Below are 20,198 nucleotides of genomic sequence, written 5' to 3' on the forward strand. Positions count from 1 at the left end.
TGATATGTTCCCTTCGCCGTAGCCTGACGCACAGCTCCTCAAAAATGTAACTACACGTCGCGACGACGCAGATCGCAAGATCTGTGAGTGGTCGGCTTGGTAACATCACATTTCCTCCTACGCATTTCCGCATGTACCATCTCCTCCGACGTCTTCTCTCGTTTCTGCCTTTTAGTTTTAGTAATTTCACTAAAATTAACTGTTTTTCCACCTCAATAAGCTCCAACTCCAACATGATCAGCTCCCTTTCAGTCGCCATTGCTTGTAGTAACATAACCGAGAGGAATCTAAACACAGTGGAACATTAAAACCCTCCGCCACCAACTAGCGTTTCGGAGCAGTACTGCAGAGCAACCAAGACCTGAACGTAGAAGTATAAATGCTCACGACGGCGTCGCCTATGTGCATAGCCTACGGCGTACCCTCGACACAGAAGTATAAATTGGCCTTTAGCGCACTAAGAAAACTCAAAACATACATCTTACCAAAGTTGTTTATGTTCCTAAGTGTGTTCCCCGAAGTATCCCTTAGGAAGCTTCTTAACACGCTGCCTCTTATGTTCGACGTTACAGAGGTGTTGTCCCAAGTGAAGGTGCTGAATCAGTTGGCATTGATTGCTCAGGAATCGATTTTCCACTTCACGCGAAGGTGCATTACGGTGTTAAGAAAGACAACACGTTCTATGCAAATGAAACATTCCTCAAATTATTCCAGTAACATTTATTTTAACATAGTTTAAATTAACAGTAAAATATAGACTATTAATTAAATTATCAAATTGTCAGTAATATGTTCACACGATATGTTCGTGTATGTGACGGGTAGACGAACCGGTTATCCCTCACTAATTATCCACCCTCCTTACACCGTTGTGCCACTTATGCCGCTTCTTGACATGGGTTTAACGACTTCTAAAAGTTATGTAAAACACTTTTATATTAATGGTTGTAATCAGAATTGATTGGCAAGTTTCTACAGTTAATTCTGTTTAATGCGGTATTAATTGCCATTGGTTAAAGGCTTAAGGACTTAAAGCAAAGTTCCGGCTCGTTAGCCTGGAAGGTCCAGCAGCTCCATAATGAGTTGTCTTGGGAGGCGAAATTTTTTTAATATACATAGTTCCCACATGACGTCACAACATACGGGCATTTGCCGACCCGGCGCCATTGCTGAGGGCAAAACATTAGAAGAAGCAATACGAGTTGAACGAAGTGAAATGAGTTTCGTGCTATAAAGTGAAAATGGTCATCTCCTGCTGGGTCAATGGATGATAAAATCGTGCCGGAGGTTCAGTTAAATCGGGATTTTGAGAAGACTAAGCTTTTGTCCGAACAACGACGGAGATTATGGCTGGCGAGCATAAACAGGAAAGAAACTCACTCAAAACACGCAAGAATTTGTTTGACAAAAGCACAATGTTGTGTTTTATTGCGAGTGTAAACAAATGTAAGTTAACAGATTGCAGTTTGACACGTCCCCCCCACATTTCAAAATCTAAGTTTTGTACCCCCCACTATTTCCCAATGTAGGATTTTGTTTGGCATTGCTTGCCTATCTCTGCCAATTTTGGAGTCTCCCAATTAATCCATTGTGCAACTTTTAAACACATAATTCAATTTTGAAAAACGACCGATATTCTTCAGCTGTCGTCAGTTGACCATGATCGCGGCATCGCGCACCGCTCGCGCATGCCCATCTAGGTGACACGAATAAATGTACGCATCAATATGTTCCTGGGAGATCTGTAGTTGCATGGGATGTGGAAGCGCGCAAAAGTTCTAAAAATGTACAAAGTGCCCTGGCCTTGAATGACAAGGTAAGGAAAATAAGACTAATCTATTCAGTCAGCATATTTGTGTTTGATCTGTGTGAAAAACGTGAAATATAATTGCTAGACCTACTTTTATCTACCAAGCAACCTTCCCACAAGGGATAGATTGATTTTATTTTATAGTATTTTATAGTTAATGGAAATCAAATCAACCATTTATTTGAGTTAATCAGTACATAACTGATTAACACTAATGTAAATGTAATGTAAAATTTTCGCATTGTAGGCCTACTTCTCTCTGTCTTGTTTTAATAGTCTCTTTATAATCTATTTCACTTTTCATGATTTGCATAACAATATAAACAGAAATAAATATTTGTTTGTAAAACGGCATTCTCAGATAAAACTTTGTAAACACAGCGGTTTTGGTAAACACAGCGGTTTTGCCCTCAAAGATGGCGTCTCCGGGGAGGTCACGTGACATTAATTCGCCTGTGGGAACTATGTATAGCCATGTCAGGCAAAATGTCAAAAGGCTAGCCGAATAAAAAAAAAAAATGACATGGACTAAATGGCTCCGCGCCACTAAATGGCGCTTACCTATTTATAGATGTTAGCCATTTAGAGCCAAATTGTTTGCCAGATTTTATTATCAAAAGTGATTGCCAATTGAAACGCTTTACAGCATAGGCTACTTACCACCATATTAGTTCTGATACCAAATAAAGTAAAAAAATGAAAGTATGAAAGTGTGACTTACAGAAGATATACTCAGCGTACGAACGTGTCGGGAATCGTGCCATACTATTCTTTATAATAGTAGTGTTTGGGGGCAGAATTGGGAGAGATCCACTCTCTTTGATTAAAAGCAACCCCACATATGGATGGTCTCAGGATGCTTCACTGTTGGCTTGTCACAATACAGGACTTATAGCGTTCACCTTTTCAGTTGATTTTCCAGGTGTCCCAATCAGTCGGAAGGGGGCGTCATTAGAAATAATATCTTTGCACCACCCTTCTGCAGTCCAAATATTGTACTTCCTGCAGAATTTCAGGATGTCCTTGATGTTTTTCTTGGAGAGAAGTGGCTTCTTTCCTGCCTTTTTTGACGCCAGACCGTTGTCCAAAAGTCTTTGCCCCACTGTCATCCAGATGCATAGCCAAGAGAGAATATGAGTCTGAATCTCCTACGTTGGGCTTTGATTATGAGGCGTGTCGTAACCGAACCAGGAAAAAAAAAACCTCTGCACTCAATTGGATAGTCCGTAGACCTACAACCAATCAGAGCAACGCAGCAACTTTTCAAATACAGAACATAGCCTAACTTTACTTATTTTAGTAGTTAAATAACGAGTGTTGCTTCTTTTACTTACTTCTCCATGAGTGCCACCAAAGGAGAAACCACAACGACCACAGGCTTTTCATCACGTCCCATCTTCTTAACGACCGTCAGAGCCAGCTGATAAGTTACACTTTTCCCGAATCATGTAGGAAGGACGGCAAAAATATCTTTCTGATCGACAAATGCCTTGATTGCAGTTTTCTGTTTGTCTATTAAAATGAATGCGCTGTCGATTTATTTCACAAAAGACGCGACAGCGGAATCTATACCTCAATATATATCTCAATTCTCCAGCTGCAGTCATCTCTGACAAGCGCTCGATCTTTGATAACGTGATGATTACGTCCCTGCAGATCACCTGTCCATCATCGTATAAAGCCCGCCCTGGCAGTTTGAATGGCCCGTTCATTTTTTGCCTGATCATAATTGCTCCTCAATGGAGCGAGTCCAGACCGAACTTCCCGACCAAAAAATGTTGTGGGCGGAGTTCGAGCTGGCATCCAGGCTACCAGATGCACTCAAATAATGAGAAACTCTGCACAGGTGTAACTTGAATCCATAGCTGACTTCTCAGGAGGAGACTCCTGAGGTCCTGGGGCTTGCTGGATATTCTGTAACGTCCTGAAGCCTTCTTCACTGTAGTTGAACAGTGAACTCTGTTCTTAAAGTTCTTGATGATCTGGTAAATGATTCTTTCAGGTGCAATATTCTTTGCATCAATTTCCTTGCATGTGAGAGCATTTTTGAAGCAAAGCGATGATGGTCGCTGATTCTTTGTTGGGTAACCTTTGCTAACACATGAACACAATGATTACAAGCACTTCTTCCCTCATTTTACTGCAATTAGTCTTTTCTGTTAGCCTTTTTAAGTTATCATTTTGCAGCGTAAGGTTACAGTTAACACCTTTAAATATTATATAAATGTATTCAATTTAGTAATTGACTGAAACAATCACCACAAACTGGCCAATCACAGAAAAGGCCATAAAATGTATCATTCATTTTTTTTTTCAACACAATTCAGTACATAGTTCAGTAAACTACACACTACTTAATTGTAGAGAAAAACAACATATTATTAATTAAATATAACATAAGCTATGACCATTTTTTATTCTTTTTAACTTATTGAGCGTATAAATCAGCAATAAAAATTAATTCTTGAAAAAAAATCTGCACATATAAAATCTAAACATCTTAATAAAAACAAATGACAAATTAGTATTAGTACTGTCATGTATTCATACATTCAACAATATGCACATATTATAATATGCACAATACATATTTTAAAGGTATTATGCAGCTTTATAATGGGGCAACAAGATATGATAGATATGACACGTATGACAACTTTTTTAGAATTTCCATTGTACAGTATGAGGACAATGCAGCAACAGCACATAGCTTGTTTAGACCATTTTAGAGCGTGTTTACATTTTCGACTTGTCAAGTTGCGATACCAAACAGGACCACATGGAGATTACAAAAACCCTGAGGCCTGAGCTAAACCGTACACGGATCCATTCAGAATTACTAAACACAGCAATATACACATGACAAATCAAAACATTATCCTGAATTTGTGTGAATTTAACTGAAATGTGTCTGTGAATAAATGCAATACACAGTTAAAGAGGTAATTTTGCATGCTAGGTGAAAAAGATGTACAATTAAGTATATTAAAAATGCATTACATTATATTTGTATTGTATTAAACACATACTGTATAAGTTCATTTTTAATACACTTAATTGTACGTCTTTTTCACCTGGGGCAGTAACCCAATTCATTTTGCTTGATTTTGAATGAATAGTATACGTTAACAAATTAATGTTGAGAAACCATAATATAAATGTCACTTGACTGGACTGCTGAATTACAGTGCAAAAATATCCACATCATTATGAACAGATGCGTTCTTAACTTGTGTTTTGAGCAACGATTTAAAATCATTGTGTGAAGGTTCAGTCTTGATATAAGATGGCAGATTGCTCCAAAGTTGTGGAGCAGCCACAGAAAAAACACTTAATCTCCTTTTAATTTTAGACTTGTCCTCGGGACAGTCAGCTGTAGACTACTGGTTAACCTGACATTTCTAAAAACATTATGGTGGGCTGAAAGGAGATCAGCGATGTATGAAGGATCCAGTCCATGCAATCCCTTGTGAACAAAAAAACGTGTTTTGAACTCAATACGATGTTTAACTGGAAGCCAATGGAGAGAGAACAATACTGGCAAAATATGTTCTTTTCCTTGTTCCTGTCAGCAATCTAGAAGGAGCATTTTGTCTAGATGGAGCTTAGAACGGAAGCATGTATATGGAAAATAAAACAGGACCCAGGATCGAGCCCTGCGGAACTCCATATGAAACTGGTGCACGAGGTGATAAATAATTGCCTGTCTCTACTGAGAAGGTTCGATCCTTTAAATATGAAGAAAACCAATTCAAAACACAAACTTATATCCTGATTTTCTGTAAACGTTTTAAAAGAATACCATGATCGAGAGTGTCGAATGCCGTGCTAAGATCCAGCAGGATTAAAACAGCACATTTACCAGAGTTGACAATCAGAAATAAGTAATTTAAAACTTTAAGCAGTGTAGACTTCTTCATCATTTTTGATCATCATCGTTCAAAATCCCATCTGGACATTAAAGTCACTTGGACTATTTTAATGATGTCTTTAATAACTTTCTGGGCCGAATAGTTCACAATTACAATAGAAGCATATGGACGAGTGAGACAGCTCTCAGATTTAATCAAAAATATCTTAATTTGTGTTCCGAAGATGAACGACAGTCTTATGGGGTTGGAACAACATGAGGGCGAGTAATTACTGACAGAATTTTCATTTTTGGGTGAACTAACCCTAAATATATTTTAGGCCAGTTTTCTCTAAAAGATTCTGAGTATGACTGTGGTCATTAATTTTATATGTTTTTTATATCATTGTGATAGTTGTTTATAACCTCATAAATTCTCCCACAGGGTGAGACCAGATGAAGCAGCTTCTCCAGCACTGTCACACCTTTCTATGAAAAGTGACCAGTCGATGGATCGGCCAATTGTGTTCAGAAATGAAACCCCTAGTTACATTGGGTATGAAAAGTATGATAATTTACTCTTACGTTTTAAATGGTGTACTTGTTGCATAATAATAAAAATAGTAGACATACAACTATCTTTTTCTTGCATACAGATAAAACTTTAAAAATTAGAATATCGTGCAAAAGTTATGATTTTGATGGTTATGGCTTACAGCTTATGAAAACCCCAAATTCAAATTCAGAAAATTATAATATTACATGAAATCAATAAAAAAAGTATTTTAAATACAGAAATGTCAGCCCTCTCAAAAGTTTTATCATGCATATGTATTTTAAATATATTAGTTTCACCTTTTAATTTGAATTAGTGAAATACATCAACTGTTGCATGATATTCTCATTTTTTGAGTTTCACCTGTATGTTGTATGTCTCTTTTACATTGTTAAACTTGTTTTTCTATCTCATCTTGACAGTCTAAGACCAGATGAAGCAGCATCTCCTGTAACTTCATACTTCTCGTTAAAAAGCAACCAATCAATGGATCGACCAATCGTATTCAAAGACAGAACTCAGCCTTATAACACTGAACGGTATGAGAATTTGCATTCTTTGGTAACTTGTACTAATGGTATTGCAGAAAGACCGGCATCATTACATCCTTACTTATAACAACCAGTGTTGTGCAAGTTACTTCCAAACTGTAATACATTAGGTATTACTTGTTACTGTTATTTAAAAGTAATTCATTACCTTACAATATTACTGTCCCAGAATTGTAATGCGTTACATTACTCATGTATTACTTTTGAGTTACTTTCACCAAAATAACTAAGTAGAACTTAACTTTTGGGCTGTGACGACATGCAATATGAAACCAAAATCGCGATTCGCCACACGACTCAGATCTACGAACCTACAGAATCGCGACACACCTCTTCCAACTCCAGCGTTATTCTCCTTACCGTCCATATCCAATGCTGCCTTATCTTTAAATTAGGCTATTAGTATTATTTGAAGTTAACATTTGAAGTTAACCACAAAACTATTTGAGGATAAATTATTGAAAATTGGGGAAGTCCAGCATTATGGACATTTGCAGTCAAAACTTGAAATAAAAATTCTCAGATTCTCAAATTGAAACGTATATAGGCTACTTCCTTAAAGGACTCCAGACATTAGAAAAATATCAGTCTATGTTTTATTTTTAATATTAGGGAAAAGACACGCATTCATGCGTGACAAAAAAATAGGTTAATTAATTCTGTTAATTACACTGCGCAAATCGGATGAGGAAGGTTTGGCTCTCCAGTCTCCATAGAACTTAAAATATTCATTTTATTTTAGTTTTCGTGTTCGCATTTATGAGGAAAAAACAATGTTACAGACGCGACCGCTCTGAACTGGCACTAAAAGACTGCTTTAAAACTTTCACACATTCTGTTGCCTTTAAGAAGTAAAAGCAGACAATACACTGTAATACAACTGTAATACAAGCCTCACTGAACATGTAACGAGTAAAATATTACTGAAAATTGATTAGTAATGCCTTACACTACTGCGTTACAGCAAAAAGTAATATGTTACAGTAATGTATTACTTTTGTAATGCGTTACTCCCAACACTGATAACAACACTATGAGCTTGTGTGTACATTAGCAGTCCTATTAACAAATCAAACAACTATGCTTTAATTCTTACAGTCCGAGACCAGATGATGCAGCATCTCCAGCACTCTCACACCTTTCTATGAAAAGTGACATGTCGATGGATCGGCCAATTATGTTCAACAGTGAAGCACAAAAGTTCACAGGAGAGAAGTATGAGAACTTACATTGTTAGTGGATTAAAGTCAGCATTCTTGCTGTATTGTTCTTGTTTTTAGAGCTTGTGTTTGTGCTTGTTTTATATTTTATATTACAGTTAAATGTCATAAACAAATATTTTATCTCAGCACACTTTCAGCCACTCTGCTGACAGAGGATCACTACAAATGCCCAGTGTGCACAGAGGTCTTTAAAGATCCAGTTTCAATCCCCTGTGGACACAGTTACTGCAAACACTGCATCGAGATCTACTGGAGCAAACCGACTCAAGCTAGATCTTATGCTTGTCCTCAGTGCAGAAAGAGGTTCAGAGGTCGTCCAGTGTTGAGTGTAAATGTTGCTTTGTCTAAACTGATTGAGGAACTCCTGAAGGCAGGATTTAGTCCAGCTCTTCCTGCTCAATGTTATGCTGGACCTGAAGATGTGGCCTGTGATATCTGTCCTGAGATGAAGCTCAAAGCTGTTAAATCCTGTTTGACCTGCACTGCGTCTTACTGTGAGACGCACATCAGACAACACTACACAGTACCAGCACTGCAGAGACATAACCTGGTGGAGGTGATTTGACTTTCAGTCTGTCTGTCTGTCTATCTATTACAAGTATATACAACCATGTGAATGACATTGATGACACATTAATGAACATGTTGCATCTAATGTATATGCTGCTGGACTGGCATTATAACTGCCTGCTTTTTTTCTTCTTTAATTACTCACACACACAGGAAATATGTGGGCTGAAAGCGAACCAAAAATTAAGTTCTGAATGAATGGATCTGATTAGCTAAAATGATTCTGATCTGACTGATTCAGCGGTCTGCCTTCTAGCACACGCTTTAAGTTTAAAGAACAATAAATATAACGTATCTGGTTTGTTTTTTAGGCTGTTCATTTATCACATGAAGAAGAGAGGGAATCAAAAGATGAAATATTAACTGCAAGAGTGACCAAACCGGAAGCGGTAAGAGTTGCTTATTACACAATTCACTTGGTGGGAAAAAATACTGTCGTATTCTTTTAAGCGCTATTATAAGAGATTTTAATTAGATTTTTTCATTTTTCAGACCCTGAAAGAAAGAGATGCACAGACAAAACGTTTGTGTAGAAGATTTGAGGTTCACTGCAGTGGTGAGTTAATGAATCGCCTCAGTTTTCCAGTAATTTATTAATTAAAGATCATTCACTATATCAGGTAATTAAGAAAAAAAAAATCAATTGATAGCCCTACCTTTTGGCCATAATGATCGAATTCATTATTTTGTGACTAGATTAAATTAAATAAATATTAAGCAAATTTAAAAAATAAAAAAAACAGTTTTCAGTTTTATAATAAATTAATAAATTGCCATAGTCAAATGTTCAAATTAATAGTTTGAAATGTGCATTTACAATGATTTATTAATTTATGGTTTTATTTAACTACATTTTAAATGTGTATTTTTATTTAAAATTATACATGTTTTGTTTTGTGATTTTATTAAACTACATTTAAATACATTTAAAAATGTTTAAACGTATCTTTTAAATTCCATTTTTATGTTTGAATTATTTTCAATGTAATATTTTCAGTTGTCACTCCCATTCCTATAGAAGCTTTTTTACGTGACCGAATAAAACGTTTTAAAAGATAATATTTTTCGTGGTCCATAACTATAATACAGAAGAATATAAACATTTATATTACGCTCCTTTAATGAATGACCTACTTTAGAACATTTTTCATATATAGGCCGCACCGGATTATAAAGCACATAAGATACTGCAGTCAAACGTTTGACTGGGTTTGCGTTATACATCCACTATGTCGTGCTAAAGGCTAAAGGGAATGTAGCGAGTGCGCAGCGCCGGAGGTGAGGCCTTTATTTACTAAGCATGAGCGCGCTGAAGCGGGCACGTACATTCGCAGCCTGACTCATATGAGTATTCAATGTGCACGGCTCGCTGACAGCAACAGTTGGCTGTTTTGAATGAGACTACCCGGTTACTGTGAATGGGGAGAGCTTTATGCGCGAGCAGCACCCAGGCAGCACTGGGGACAGTGTCTGTTAAGCTCGTGAGCGGGCACGTGATTTACACACATAAAAATACGTACTACTTTTTTTTCTTCGTCATTTTCTTTGCTTTATTGGCGGTAGTCCAGTGTTCCCCTTTGTGTTTGGCGGTTTCGCCGGGTTCCGCAAGGAAGTTAGAGAAAATAGAGGAGTCAAAGGTTAATGACACCATAGACAGGCGACGAAACGGAAATAAAGAAACGTCCCGTGTCTTCGAATTAAACTATAAATTTCTCCGTATTTGAAAGTTGGTGGAAACTGTCGGGATAATGTAAGTACACATCTAACAGAAATATATAACATAAATACAGTTATTTTTGTTATTTTTAAAGCAGAAAAAATACATATTGTGGCTTTAAGGATAAACATTTACAGATTATGAATCTGAATTATCAGAATTATGAAATATCTGAGATAAAAAGTCAGAACTGTGAGATAAAATTTAGCAATTACCTTTTGATATATATATATTTTTTATTATGTGGCGGAATCAAGCTTCTGTGAAAATTGCAGTAAATTGCAACAGACAACTTCTCACTTTGAGCACACGAATGCGTGTGTCGTTTATTAATATAAAAAAAACATAAACAATGCAAATGGCGCTGACATGCGTCCCACGTGAACACACATTCAGAGCATTTAAAGGGAACGCGATCCCTGAACAGTCGTGAAGAACAGAGTGCTGTGTTTACAACCAACAGTGTGTAGAACTACCCTTAACAAAGGTGAATTATGTATCTTGCATTCACCACACACGTCCCCCCAGAATTCACCGTATCAGGAAAAGAACTAAACAGTCAACGGGGAGGTGGGCGTATCAGCCGGCCACAACGGCTGCGCTGTGCCGGAGGTCGAGGAGACCCCACTGCAACCTGCGTCCCGTTATGACACGGGTGTGGGGCACTGAGTGTGGAAGGTAGGGGAGCAAGGGGTGGGGGCAGAGCAGGAGGCCGTCCACGTCGTGGGGGCTGAGCCAGGTCAATAGGCCTAGCTATGTCCAAGTGAGCGGGTTTAAGGCGATCAATGGAGAGTCGCTCCGGTTTGCCTCCCCTGTCCACCACAAAATGTTTGTCCCCTGTCTCCAGAACCCGGAATGGGCCCTCGTAGGGTGGGCGTAGCGGTCCCCTGTGAGCATCGTGGCGAATGAAAACATAGTCAGCCGTCTGAGGACCAGTAGGAATGTGCGACTGAGGGAGGCTGTGACAGGAAGTTGATGGTGGAGAGACCGAACTGGCACTTGGCGGGATTGACAATTAATCCATGTTGGATAAGCCGCTCGAAAAGGGTTCGGAGGTGTGCCAGGTGCTGAGACTTGGACGTGCTCGCTACCAGGATGTCATCCAAGTACACAAAAAGGAAAGGCAGGTCCCGCAAAACAGAGTCCATGAGGCGCTGAAAAGATTGGGCAGCATTTTTAAGGCCGAACGGCATGCGCAGGAACTCAAAAAGCCCAAATGGCGTGATCACTGCCGTTTTGGCAATGTCCCGTGGGTGTCGTTACTTCATTAAGCCGCCTGTAGTCGCCACAGGGCCGCCAGCCACCGCCCGGTTTGGGGACGATGTGGAGGGGTGACACCCATGGGCTGTCGGATTGGCGGACTATGCCCAGGCGTTCCATATTCGCAAACTCAGCCTTTGCAACGGCAAGCTTGGTCGGGTCAAGGCGCCGAGCACGGGCGTAGACGGGTGGGCCAGAAGTGGCGAGATGGTGCTCCACACCATGCTTGACGGCAGATGCAGAGAAAGTGGGCTGAGTGAGGGCTGGGAAACTGGCAAGTAGTCGGTGGAAATCATCGGAAGCTGAAAGCATGCTAGACAGTCGTATAGAGTCGGCCTCGCTGAGCGTGCACGTATATGAACAGAATGTAATGGCGTCAATCAGACGGTGGTTCTTAACATCCACCAACAATCCATGTGCACACAAAAAATCAGCACCGAGGAGGGGGATGGCTACCTTTGCTGTAACAAAATCCCAGCCGAACTGCTGTCCTTCGAAACACAATTCGACGTACCTCGTTCCATATGTGCGGATGGGGCTACCATTGGCAGCTTCCACAGGGGGGCCGTGGCTGTCTGCCACCATGTCCAAACGGGATGCAGGCAGGATGCTCCTCTGTGCTCCCGTGTCACACAGAAAGCGGCGTCCGGAGATGCTGTCACGGATGAAAAGCAGCCTGTCTACGCGGCCGACACTCACTACTGAGCGCCGGCCCTGGCGTTTCCCAAACCACCAAAACTGTATGGTGAACGGCATTTGGTAGCCTTACTTCCAAACTTTGCATGATAGAAACACAAGCCTGAAAGCTGTTGGGGGCCAGAAGACTGCTGCCGACGAGAAGTGGTTGCACCGATAAGTGTGGAATCGTCCCCAGTCACCGTAGCAAGGTGCGCGGGAAAAAACGCGGCCGCACAATGTCCTTGACTCGCCAGAAAAAATTTATCAGCCTCTTCAGCCAGTCTCCGACAGTCAGTGGTGTTAGCTAATGCAGCTCTCACTTGGGTAGGTAGCTGACGCAGGAATAACTGTGTGAATAGAAAATCTGGTCTGTGCTCACCTAAAAGATCCAGCATACGGTCCATGAGCTCAGACGGTTTGCTGTCACCCAGTCCTTGAAGTGAGAAAAGCCTGTTTGCTCTCTCAGTGTCCGTCAATTCAAACGTTTTTAATAGGTGGGCTTTGAGTGCTGCATACTTCTCATTTTCGGGAGGATTTGTAAGAATGCTCACCACTCTGGATGCTGTTGAATTTCCGAGAGCCGACACAACATAGTAGTATTTCGTTGTATCCGCGGTGATCTCATGTAACGCGAACTGCGCTTCAGTCTGGGCGAACCATGCAGATGCTGACGATTCCCAGAATTCGGGGAGTTTAAGCGTGACAGCGTTCGCGGTCATGGTCGCGTCGTGTCTCTGGATACGTCCAGCAGACTAATGGTAGTACCCCAGAGTGCACTCTGGACGATGGGGCGGGGCGACACTTTTGGGCGGAGCGACACGTGTCGCCCCGCCCACCTTAACGTTTATTGGTTTATAATAAAGATGATCTTATTGGTGCAGAGAAGTGTGACGCTATTACAGATCATTGGTGCAGAGAAGTGTGACGCTTTGGGCCGGCTGGGAATGCGGAAGAACACAACAGACGAATAAACTTGTTGATTTTGCGGACATTAATGCGATTCCACATTATTCCATTGAAGTAGAAATACAAAGAGAATAGAAATAATGGTCTAATTCACAATCACTCTCAACAGCTGTAGTAAGTTAGATGGTCCGTTACCTCTGTATTACTCACTGTTTTTTTGTAAGTTAATGACATCTCGCTCTTTATCTATAGATAGATAGCGAGAGAGAGAGAGGGAGAGAGCGTGTCACCAGTCTCACCTGATAGTAACCACGAGTTTCCGTAAGATCCTACGAACATTTTTTTAACTACATTTACGGCTGTTAAACTTCACTGATCATAGCTCCAAAAAGCCATGGTAATCACAAATTAACTATGGTAATTATAGTATTTGTGCGTTTACATAAATGTAATTAATAATGGTTGTACTATAATAAACTTATAAGGGAGTTTCTATACATGCTCTTAAGAACACAACAAAACAAAGACTTTGTCACTTTTTCTTTATTATAGACTCCAAACTGCACTTATGCATCAGCAGAATGGAATTTATGTAAACCTTAAAGAACCAAGGTACTTTACCATATTCACAATTAGTGAAACCTATGTTTTTGCCATAGCTTTTCAATAGAACACTATACAGGTGAAACTCGAATCGTGCAAAAGTTATAATTTTGATGAACATCAAATTCAAAATCTCACAAAATCAGAATATTACAAAAATGTAAGCCCTCTGAAAATTATATATAATCATGCCATATGCATAAATAGTTATTTATACTAAATATATTAGTTTCACTTTTTAATTTGAATTACTGAACATGAACTTTTGCACAATATTCTAATTTTTTAAGTTTGACCTTTAAGTTTAACTTTTAGTTGCATCAATTACTACATCAAAACCAGTTCATCTCTCAATGGGCTTTATGCCCAGCTGCACTACTTCCTGAACTTCAGCCAGCTCCTTGTTTCCTGTCTGCCATTATTAATCAAATTGATTAATTCAGGTGTGCTTGACCTCAGTAGTCATGGCAACAATAATCAGACACGCCTGAATTAATCAATTTGGCCAATAATGGCAGACAGGAAACAAGGAGCTGGCTGAAGTTCAGGAAGTAGTGCAGCTGTGCATAAAGCCAATTCCAATCTACAAGTTTTGAGTTTTACAGAAATTCATTTTCAGCAGCAAAAAAAAAAACAGTCCTGCGAGCAAAATCCTGTACAAAGATCTTCGGAGTAAAAGCCCAGCAGTTCCCCTCGTCTTCCTCTTCCCCTGTACCCTGGTGGATAGGACTTAAAAAAAGCTCCAAGCATTCCCTGAAACTGTAGATCCGGCGAAACTCATCACAGTAGTCCGGAGAATTTTTTTTCCAGTTGACCACACCTTAAAATGTAAAGACAAAATACAGAAAAGATATAAGTGTGGAGATTCAAGTTTAAATGTCACATACCACAAATTTCAATCCAAGAAATGTACATTGAACAGAAAAAAACATCTTACAGTCTAGCCAGGCAAAGTGTGCTGCTTCCTGGAAAATTTCATTTGTGACCACATCCCTAAACCATCTGCATACCAGTGAAAGCATCAAATATGCAGGAAGCTGTTGAAACAAAAAACATTGTTATTTATACTTGTATATAAATGTTGTTGAAAAAAATATAAACCTTGGTTCAGACAAACCTGATATATTGTTGTCATAACTGCATGCTCTGAATAAAATAATAAATAAAGAGATAAATATTCTCTTATAACGATAATATTAAAATAATATCGCTCCAACACACATTAGCCGCTTTCCCCACTGTCAGGCCAGTGTGGGCCAGGGCTTTCAAGGGTCGGGCGGTGTTAATAGCCTTGGACCTGTATCACCGAGCACAAAATCACACCGTGTTTCCACCGTTAGGAGAGAAGCTCTGCAGCGCTTCACTAAAGCCCTCCCTTAACATGCCTGTCTTGAACAATGACAAATAACTCCATTGTTTCACCAACAAATGGAAGTTTTACCAGAACACTATTCAAAGAAATTGCTTAATGAATGTATGTGCACAATAAATTACCTGAATCTCTCTGTCTGAATCTCCCCGAAGACATTGCCTTTTGTAAGGTTGAGTGCTAAGAAAAACAAATGACAAGAGGTAGGCATGTATATTGGTAGATGTAGTACATAAACTAATGTTTAATATAGGAACATGCAAACAGCTACATGCATTTGCAGAGTGAAGTTGTCCAGTATGAGAGCACACCACCACCTCCTGATCAGGGGCATGTCATCCTGAATTTTTTTAAATAATATTAATAAACAATTATGCATGTCTGTTTATTTAACGTGAAATATGTAATGAGGTAATGACATAACTCTGTAAAATCAAATCGGAGCCCCAAAGCCATGTATAGAGTGTACTGTTACAATTCACAAAGTGCAAGAAAATGAGTAGGGTATAACTTACAATAATTAACTACAACAACAATTAAAATTTAACCTACCATCAGTATGTATCAACATGTTTAAAGTTCAGTCTTTTCTACTGCACTTTAATGTGACTAATGTTTTAAGATCACTATGCATACTAACTTTTATACAGTATATTAAATTAGGGTTGCAGCAGTATGACAGTTTCATGCTTAAAAGAGTTATATCTCACACATTTGATTATTTACAGTACTGTAATGTACTATTGCTCTATATCAAATCTTAAATCCCGAGATCAATTTTTTAGCCTATGCTATTTTCAGTAGTTGCCCAACTAAACACTATTTATTGCATCCTTTCCATCCACAGTTTAAACTGTGGATGGAAAGGATGCAATAAATAGTGTAAACTGTGTAAACTGTGTAAACTGTGATGAGCTTTGTATCTAGTCAAAAATAAAGCAAAAAGTCTCAAATTAAGGTATTTTTATCACACAATTCAAACAGTAAATGCAGTTTTGAAAATCAAGGCTATGTGGTGTGACAGCAGAGGTGGGCAGAATATCCAAAAGCTGTACTAAAGTAAAAGGACTGATAGAAATAATTAAGTAATAATATTTATTGTTATTGGAGTAGGAGTAAAAAAATGATGCAATGGCAAAATATTTTTAAAAATATAATACATTTAAAAATGACTAACATTTGATTGAGCAGGACCATATACCATTAAACCACGATAATTTCTGAAACTGCTTTTGTACTGTGAAAATCTCATACCACTGCAACCCTAAGAGGTACAAGTTTACAAGTCGGTTACCTGTAGAACTCTTGACATTTCCACACTTAAGTTCAGATTCAGGTGTAACTGCTGGCTTGTTCCTATTATCCATTTGGTTTTTGGTCTCCGTGTTTGGAAGAGATCCTTATAAAGCAATAAAGATATTACCAGATAGAACAGATTACTCTACATGGAGAGGATTATGCCAAACAGATACTCTGTTTTTGTCAAGAAGTCTAACCTCTGTTTGAAGAAGCGGAAGTTGTCGATGTGGGATCTGGTCTTTTTGCTGTATGACAAAACATCTCCACTTTCAATGCAGGGCTCTCTCTAATGCAGGATTCAGCTCCAAACCTCTGTGCTACCGAGCTGCAGGTGCTTGCTCGTGCTGTACGCTCAGACCCACTACACAATCAACAATTATTCATAAAAAAAGGAGAAATTATTATTCATTCAAAGTTTAACAATAAAGTAATTTATTGCTCTCGATTTAAAATAAACATAATTAACATAAATAAACATAGCTTTAAAAAAAACTAAACATATTGCTATTGTATTAGAGCAAGTTCTTCAAGATTCTTTATTCATGACATTCTTTCAGAAGGAAACTATTCCAGATTTGATTCACGAACATCATGGTACATTTTTAAATATGTTTATATAAAACTACACAACCATTTTTACTCACCATTTGGAATCGCAATCAACGTGGAGTGTCGTTCGTTCGTTAATGCTGCCACCGTTGCCTTTTATCGCAAACTGCCCCCTAGGGGGTCGGAGGAAAATGGCAAAGGCGGGAACAGGAAAATAGGGGCAGGGCGACACGTGTCGCTCCACCCAAAAGTGTCGCCCCACCCCATCGTCCAGAGTGCACTCTGGGGTTACTCGACTAATGTCGGGGTCACCAGTGTGGAAATTGCAGTAAATTGCAACAGACAACTTCTCACTTTGAGCACACGAATGCGTGTGTCGTTTATTAATAGAAAGAAAACATAAACAATGCAAATGGCGCTGACATGCGTCTCACGTGAACACACGTTCAGAGCATTTAAAGGGAACGCGATCCCTGAACAGTCGTGAAGAACAGAGTGCTGTGTTTACAACCAACAGTGTATAGAACTACCCTTAACAAGGGTGAATTATGTATCTTGCATTCACCACACTTCCATATATTCCTCCATAACCATAACCTCTATAATTTTTGCATTAGCTGTTTCAATTCATACTATTCAAAATACTGTAGATATGTTCATAATCTGTAAATGTTTATTCTGACTAAACCCAAATGTGACCTTATATTTTTATAGTATTTTCATATTTTTTATTATTTTATTCTTAGAATTTTAATTTTAAATATGACTATGATTCTTGTTGTATTTGTATATGTGCTTCAGTACCAAAGAAAATTCCTTGTGTGTGCAAGCACACTTGGCAATTAAGCTCTTTCTAAAAGTTTTTTAAAATGTGTTTTTCTCTATGTATGATTTTCAGATTTTCCCTCAGATGTGATTGAGATGGCTGCTCTAGGTCGCCCTTTAAGGCTTGGAATGTTGTACGACAGTCACAGCAATTCTTTCTGCCAAGGTGAGATGTTTGAAGAGATAATATTATATTATGATAAACAACAGTAGAAATTGTGAGGAAACAAATTGCTATGATGACATAGTCTTTTCCAACTGTCATTTAAATTGATGGCATGTTTTAAATAGGGTTGTCATTTTAACATGCTAAATTAGTGACCTGTAAATAATTTCTGTTAAAGTTTCAGTGCTTGTATAAAGCAATCATATGTAGTATGTGTTTACAGGTATCTTTATGTGGGATGAAGATACATTAGCCCGTATGAAAGTATCTTTGCCTCGACCACACACATATGTGAAAGTGTTGGAAAATGACTCCCTTCAGGAAAGATTCAGAGTCCTTGAAATGTCCCCAGTGTTACAAGTTGGCGCCCAGACTGGACAAATAAAAATGAATGGGGCTGCAGCATTTCTAAACCACCCAGAACAATCTCATTATCAGGAAAGAGCTACACTACACTACAGAACCACCACCAGACTGGACATGATCAGCCAAAGACTGTTACAGGAAGCAACGCCCTCTGCATTGGTTGGTCAAACCACAGCAACACATGTGGTCACCGCTTTGTACTTTGGAGGTCAAGCTTTTTTGGTTTTTGATTGTGACAACTCAAACCATGATAAAAATGCAGAAATTGTTGATGTTTTAAATAAGATGACCTCAACCTTTTGTTCAAACCATATAATTTCAAACTTGAGTACCAGTGAAACAGCTAAAAGCTCATTGCTTGCTTGTAGTCTCTACATTGATGTGGGAGATTGGAAGAGTCCAGTGTCTTTTGATAAGGCTGTAGAGATCTACGGTTCTCTGCCGACACTGCTTGGATGCAAAGGTGAGAGAGCAGTTCCTCTAAAGGTCTGGCTGTCTCCTCTGAAGAAACTGGACAAGAGCTCATTCACAGTGTGTGCTGCTCTGAGGGGAGTCAGTGAAAACTTGATGCAACAAGCTGAGAACATTCTAGAACATCTGAGAAAACAGATCAGGGTCTGTCAGGACATGATAACAGACTACATCAATGTTAAGGTGATTATGTGGTGTCCGACTCTGGAAGATAATCTAATAGAGTTTACAGAGCTTCTGCAGGATTACCAGACAACATTTCAGAAAGGAATCACAGATATTGTTCACATCAAAGAAGGGAAAAGAGAAAGGAGTTTACAGGATCTCCTAGAAAGGCACAGCCAATCACCATTCAGTCCAGAGAAAACAAACCAGTGGATGGAGAATAAAGAAACTGAGCTGAAGATTCTGAATGACTGCAAAGCTGCAGACATCACTGTTGTGAAATCACAGGCAGAGTTACAGCAGGTCATCAGTCACCCTCAGACAACCAGAGTGATGTGTCTCACGCTTTTCTCACCAGATGTAGAAGATTCATTCCTCACTGCTCTTAAGCAGCACATTGAATCTGATCACATTATACAAAACGATTCACTCCTGTTTTGGCCTGTTAAAATCAATGATAAAGTGCTTATTAAAGTACAAATGTTTATTGCTGCAAATGAAGATGCAGATCAAACCAAGTTCATTGCTGCATTGATTCCTGATGATAGGTTTCCAGAATACTCAGTGCAGTTTTATCGTGATGGAAGGATTGTGAGCAGAAATGTGAAGCTTGGAATAAAACCAGATCTCATGCAAATAGCTCACATAAAACACACCAGTGTGTCCCTAAAACTGAATCAACCACAAACCAAAAACATTGAGAGATATATAGTGGAGTACAGGGCTTTGGGTCATGATGGAACCAGAAACAACACTTGGAAAGAGAAGGTTTTTGATTCCACAGTTATCAGAGAACCCTGTATGATATCAGATCTAAAGTCCGGCCATCAATATCAGCTGAGGTGTATGTTTATTGAGCAGGGCTGTATGAACTTTAGTAGAATTACGAACTTTCAGACAGTGTTTGCAGCAACACCTGGGCAACCTTTAGTGAATAATGTGGACAGAGATACTCTCAGGGTCACCTGGCTGAGGGCTGAAGCTGATGAAGATTGTCCAGTGCTGCGGTATATGGTTGAGTACAAAGAAGCAGGACTGGAGGGCTGGTCCTCAGTACTAACACAAGGACCTCAGTGTGAATGTACATTAACTGTACCTCACAGCACGTGCTATAGAGTCAGAGTCTCAGCTGTCTATGAAGACGTCACCAGCGAACCTAGTGAGGAAACACCAGTACCAGTAGATGGTGAGATACATGGGAAACATTTAAAATAGATACTCTTCATATAACCTTTTCCTCTGTGTTTTCTTAACTTACAAATTT

The 20,198-nt window shown here is 39.0% G+C and overlaps 2 protein-coding genes across 7 annotated transcripts in view; one reads left to right on the forward strand and one right to left on the reverse strand.

Annotated features, from left to right (window-relative positions):
- The window catches only part of LOC120478946 (uncharacterized), a 150,968-nt gene that overhangs the window by 5,708 nt on the left and 125,062 nt on the right, over positions 1 to 20,198 (forward strand). Inside the window, exons 5-12 of the mRNA XM_089120794.1 lie at positions 6,106 to 6,225; positions 6,639 to 6,755; positions 7,866 to 7,982; positions 8,117 to 8,546; positions 8,872 to 8,949; positions 9,053 to 9,116; positions 17,840 to 17,932; positions 18,156 to 20,120. Of these exons, the coding sequence (XP_088976920.1) occupies positions 6,106 to 6,225; positions 6,639 to 6,755; positions 7,866 to 7,982; positions 8,117 to 8,546; positions 8,872 to 8,949; positions 9,053 to 9,116; positions 17,840 to 17,932; positions 18,156 to 20,120 (2,984 nt within the window). The remainder of the gene's footprint in view (positions 1 to 6,105; positions 6,226 to 6,638; positions 6,756 to 7,865; positions 7,983 to 8,116; positions 8,547 to 8,871; positions 8,950 to 9,052; positions 9,117 to 17,839; positions 17,933 to 18,155; positions 20,121 to 20,198) is intronic.
- LOC148973322 (uncharacterized) lies at positions 13,647 to 17,239 on the reverse strand. 6 transcript variants are annotated; one of them, XM_089121005.1, is made up of 7 exons: positions 17,037 to 17,239; positions 16,590 to 16,753; positions 16,388 to 16,492; positions 15,219 to 15,273; positions 14,842 to 14,870; positions 14,662 to 14,761; positions 13,647 to 14,544 (listed from the first exon to the last, which is right to left on the reverse strand). In XM_089121005.1, exons 3-7 carry the CDS (start codon positions 16,403 to 16,405, stop codon positions 14,324 to 14,326), a joined length of 423 nt encoding a protein of 140 aa, XP_088977131.1. In that variant the 5' UTR covers positions 16,406 to 16,492; positions 16,590 to 16,753; positions 17,037 to 17,239; the 3' UTR covers positions 13,647 to 14,323. The 6 variants fall into 6 exon arrangements, 4 of the variants coding, with proteins under 4 accessions (XP_088977131.1, XP_088977133.1, XP_088977134.1 ...); XR_016146823.1 differs by having other exon boundaries at positions 16,590 to 17,239; XR_016146824.1 differs by lacking the exon at positions 14,842 to 14,870 and having other exon boundaries at positions 16,590 to 17,239.

Source organism: Pimephales promelas, chromosome 16, assembly GCF_988280905.1.
Source record: "Pimephales promelas chromosome 16, fPimPro1.hap1.1, whole genome shotgun sequence".
Classification (NCBI taxonomy): Eukaryota; Metazoa; Chordata; class Actinopteri; order Cypriniformes; family Leuciscidae; genus Pimephales; species Pimephales promelas.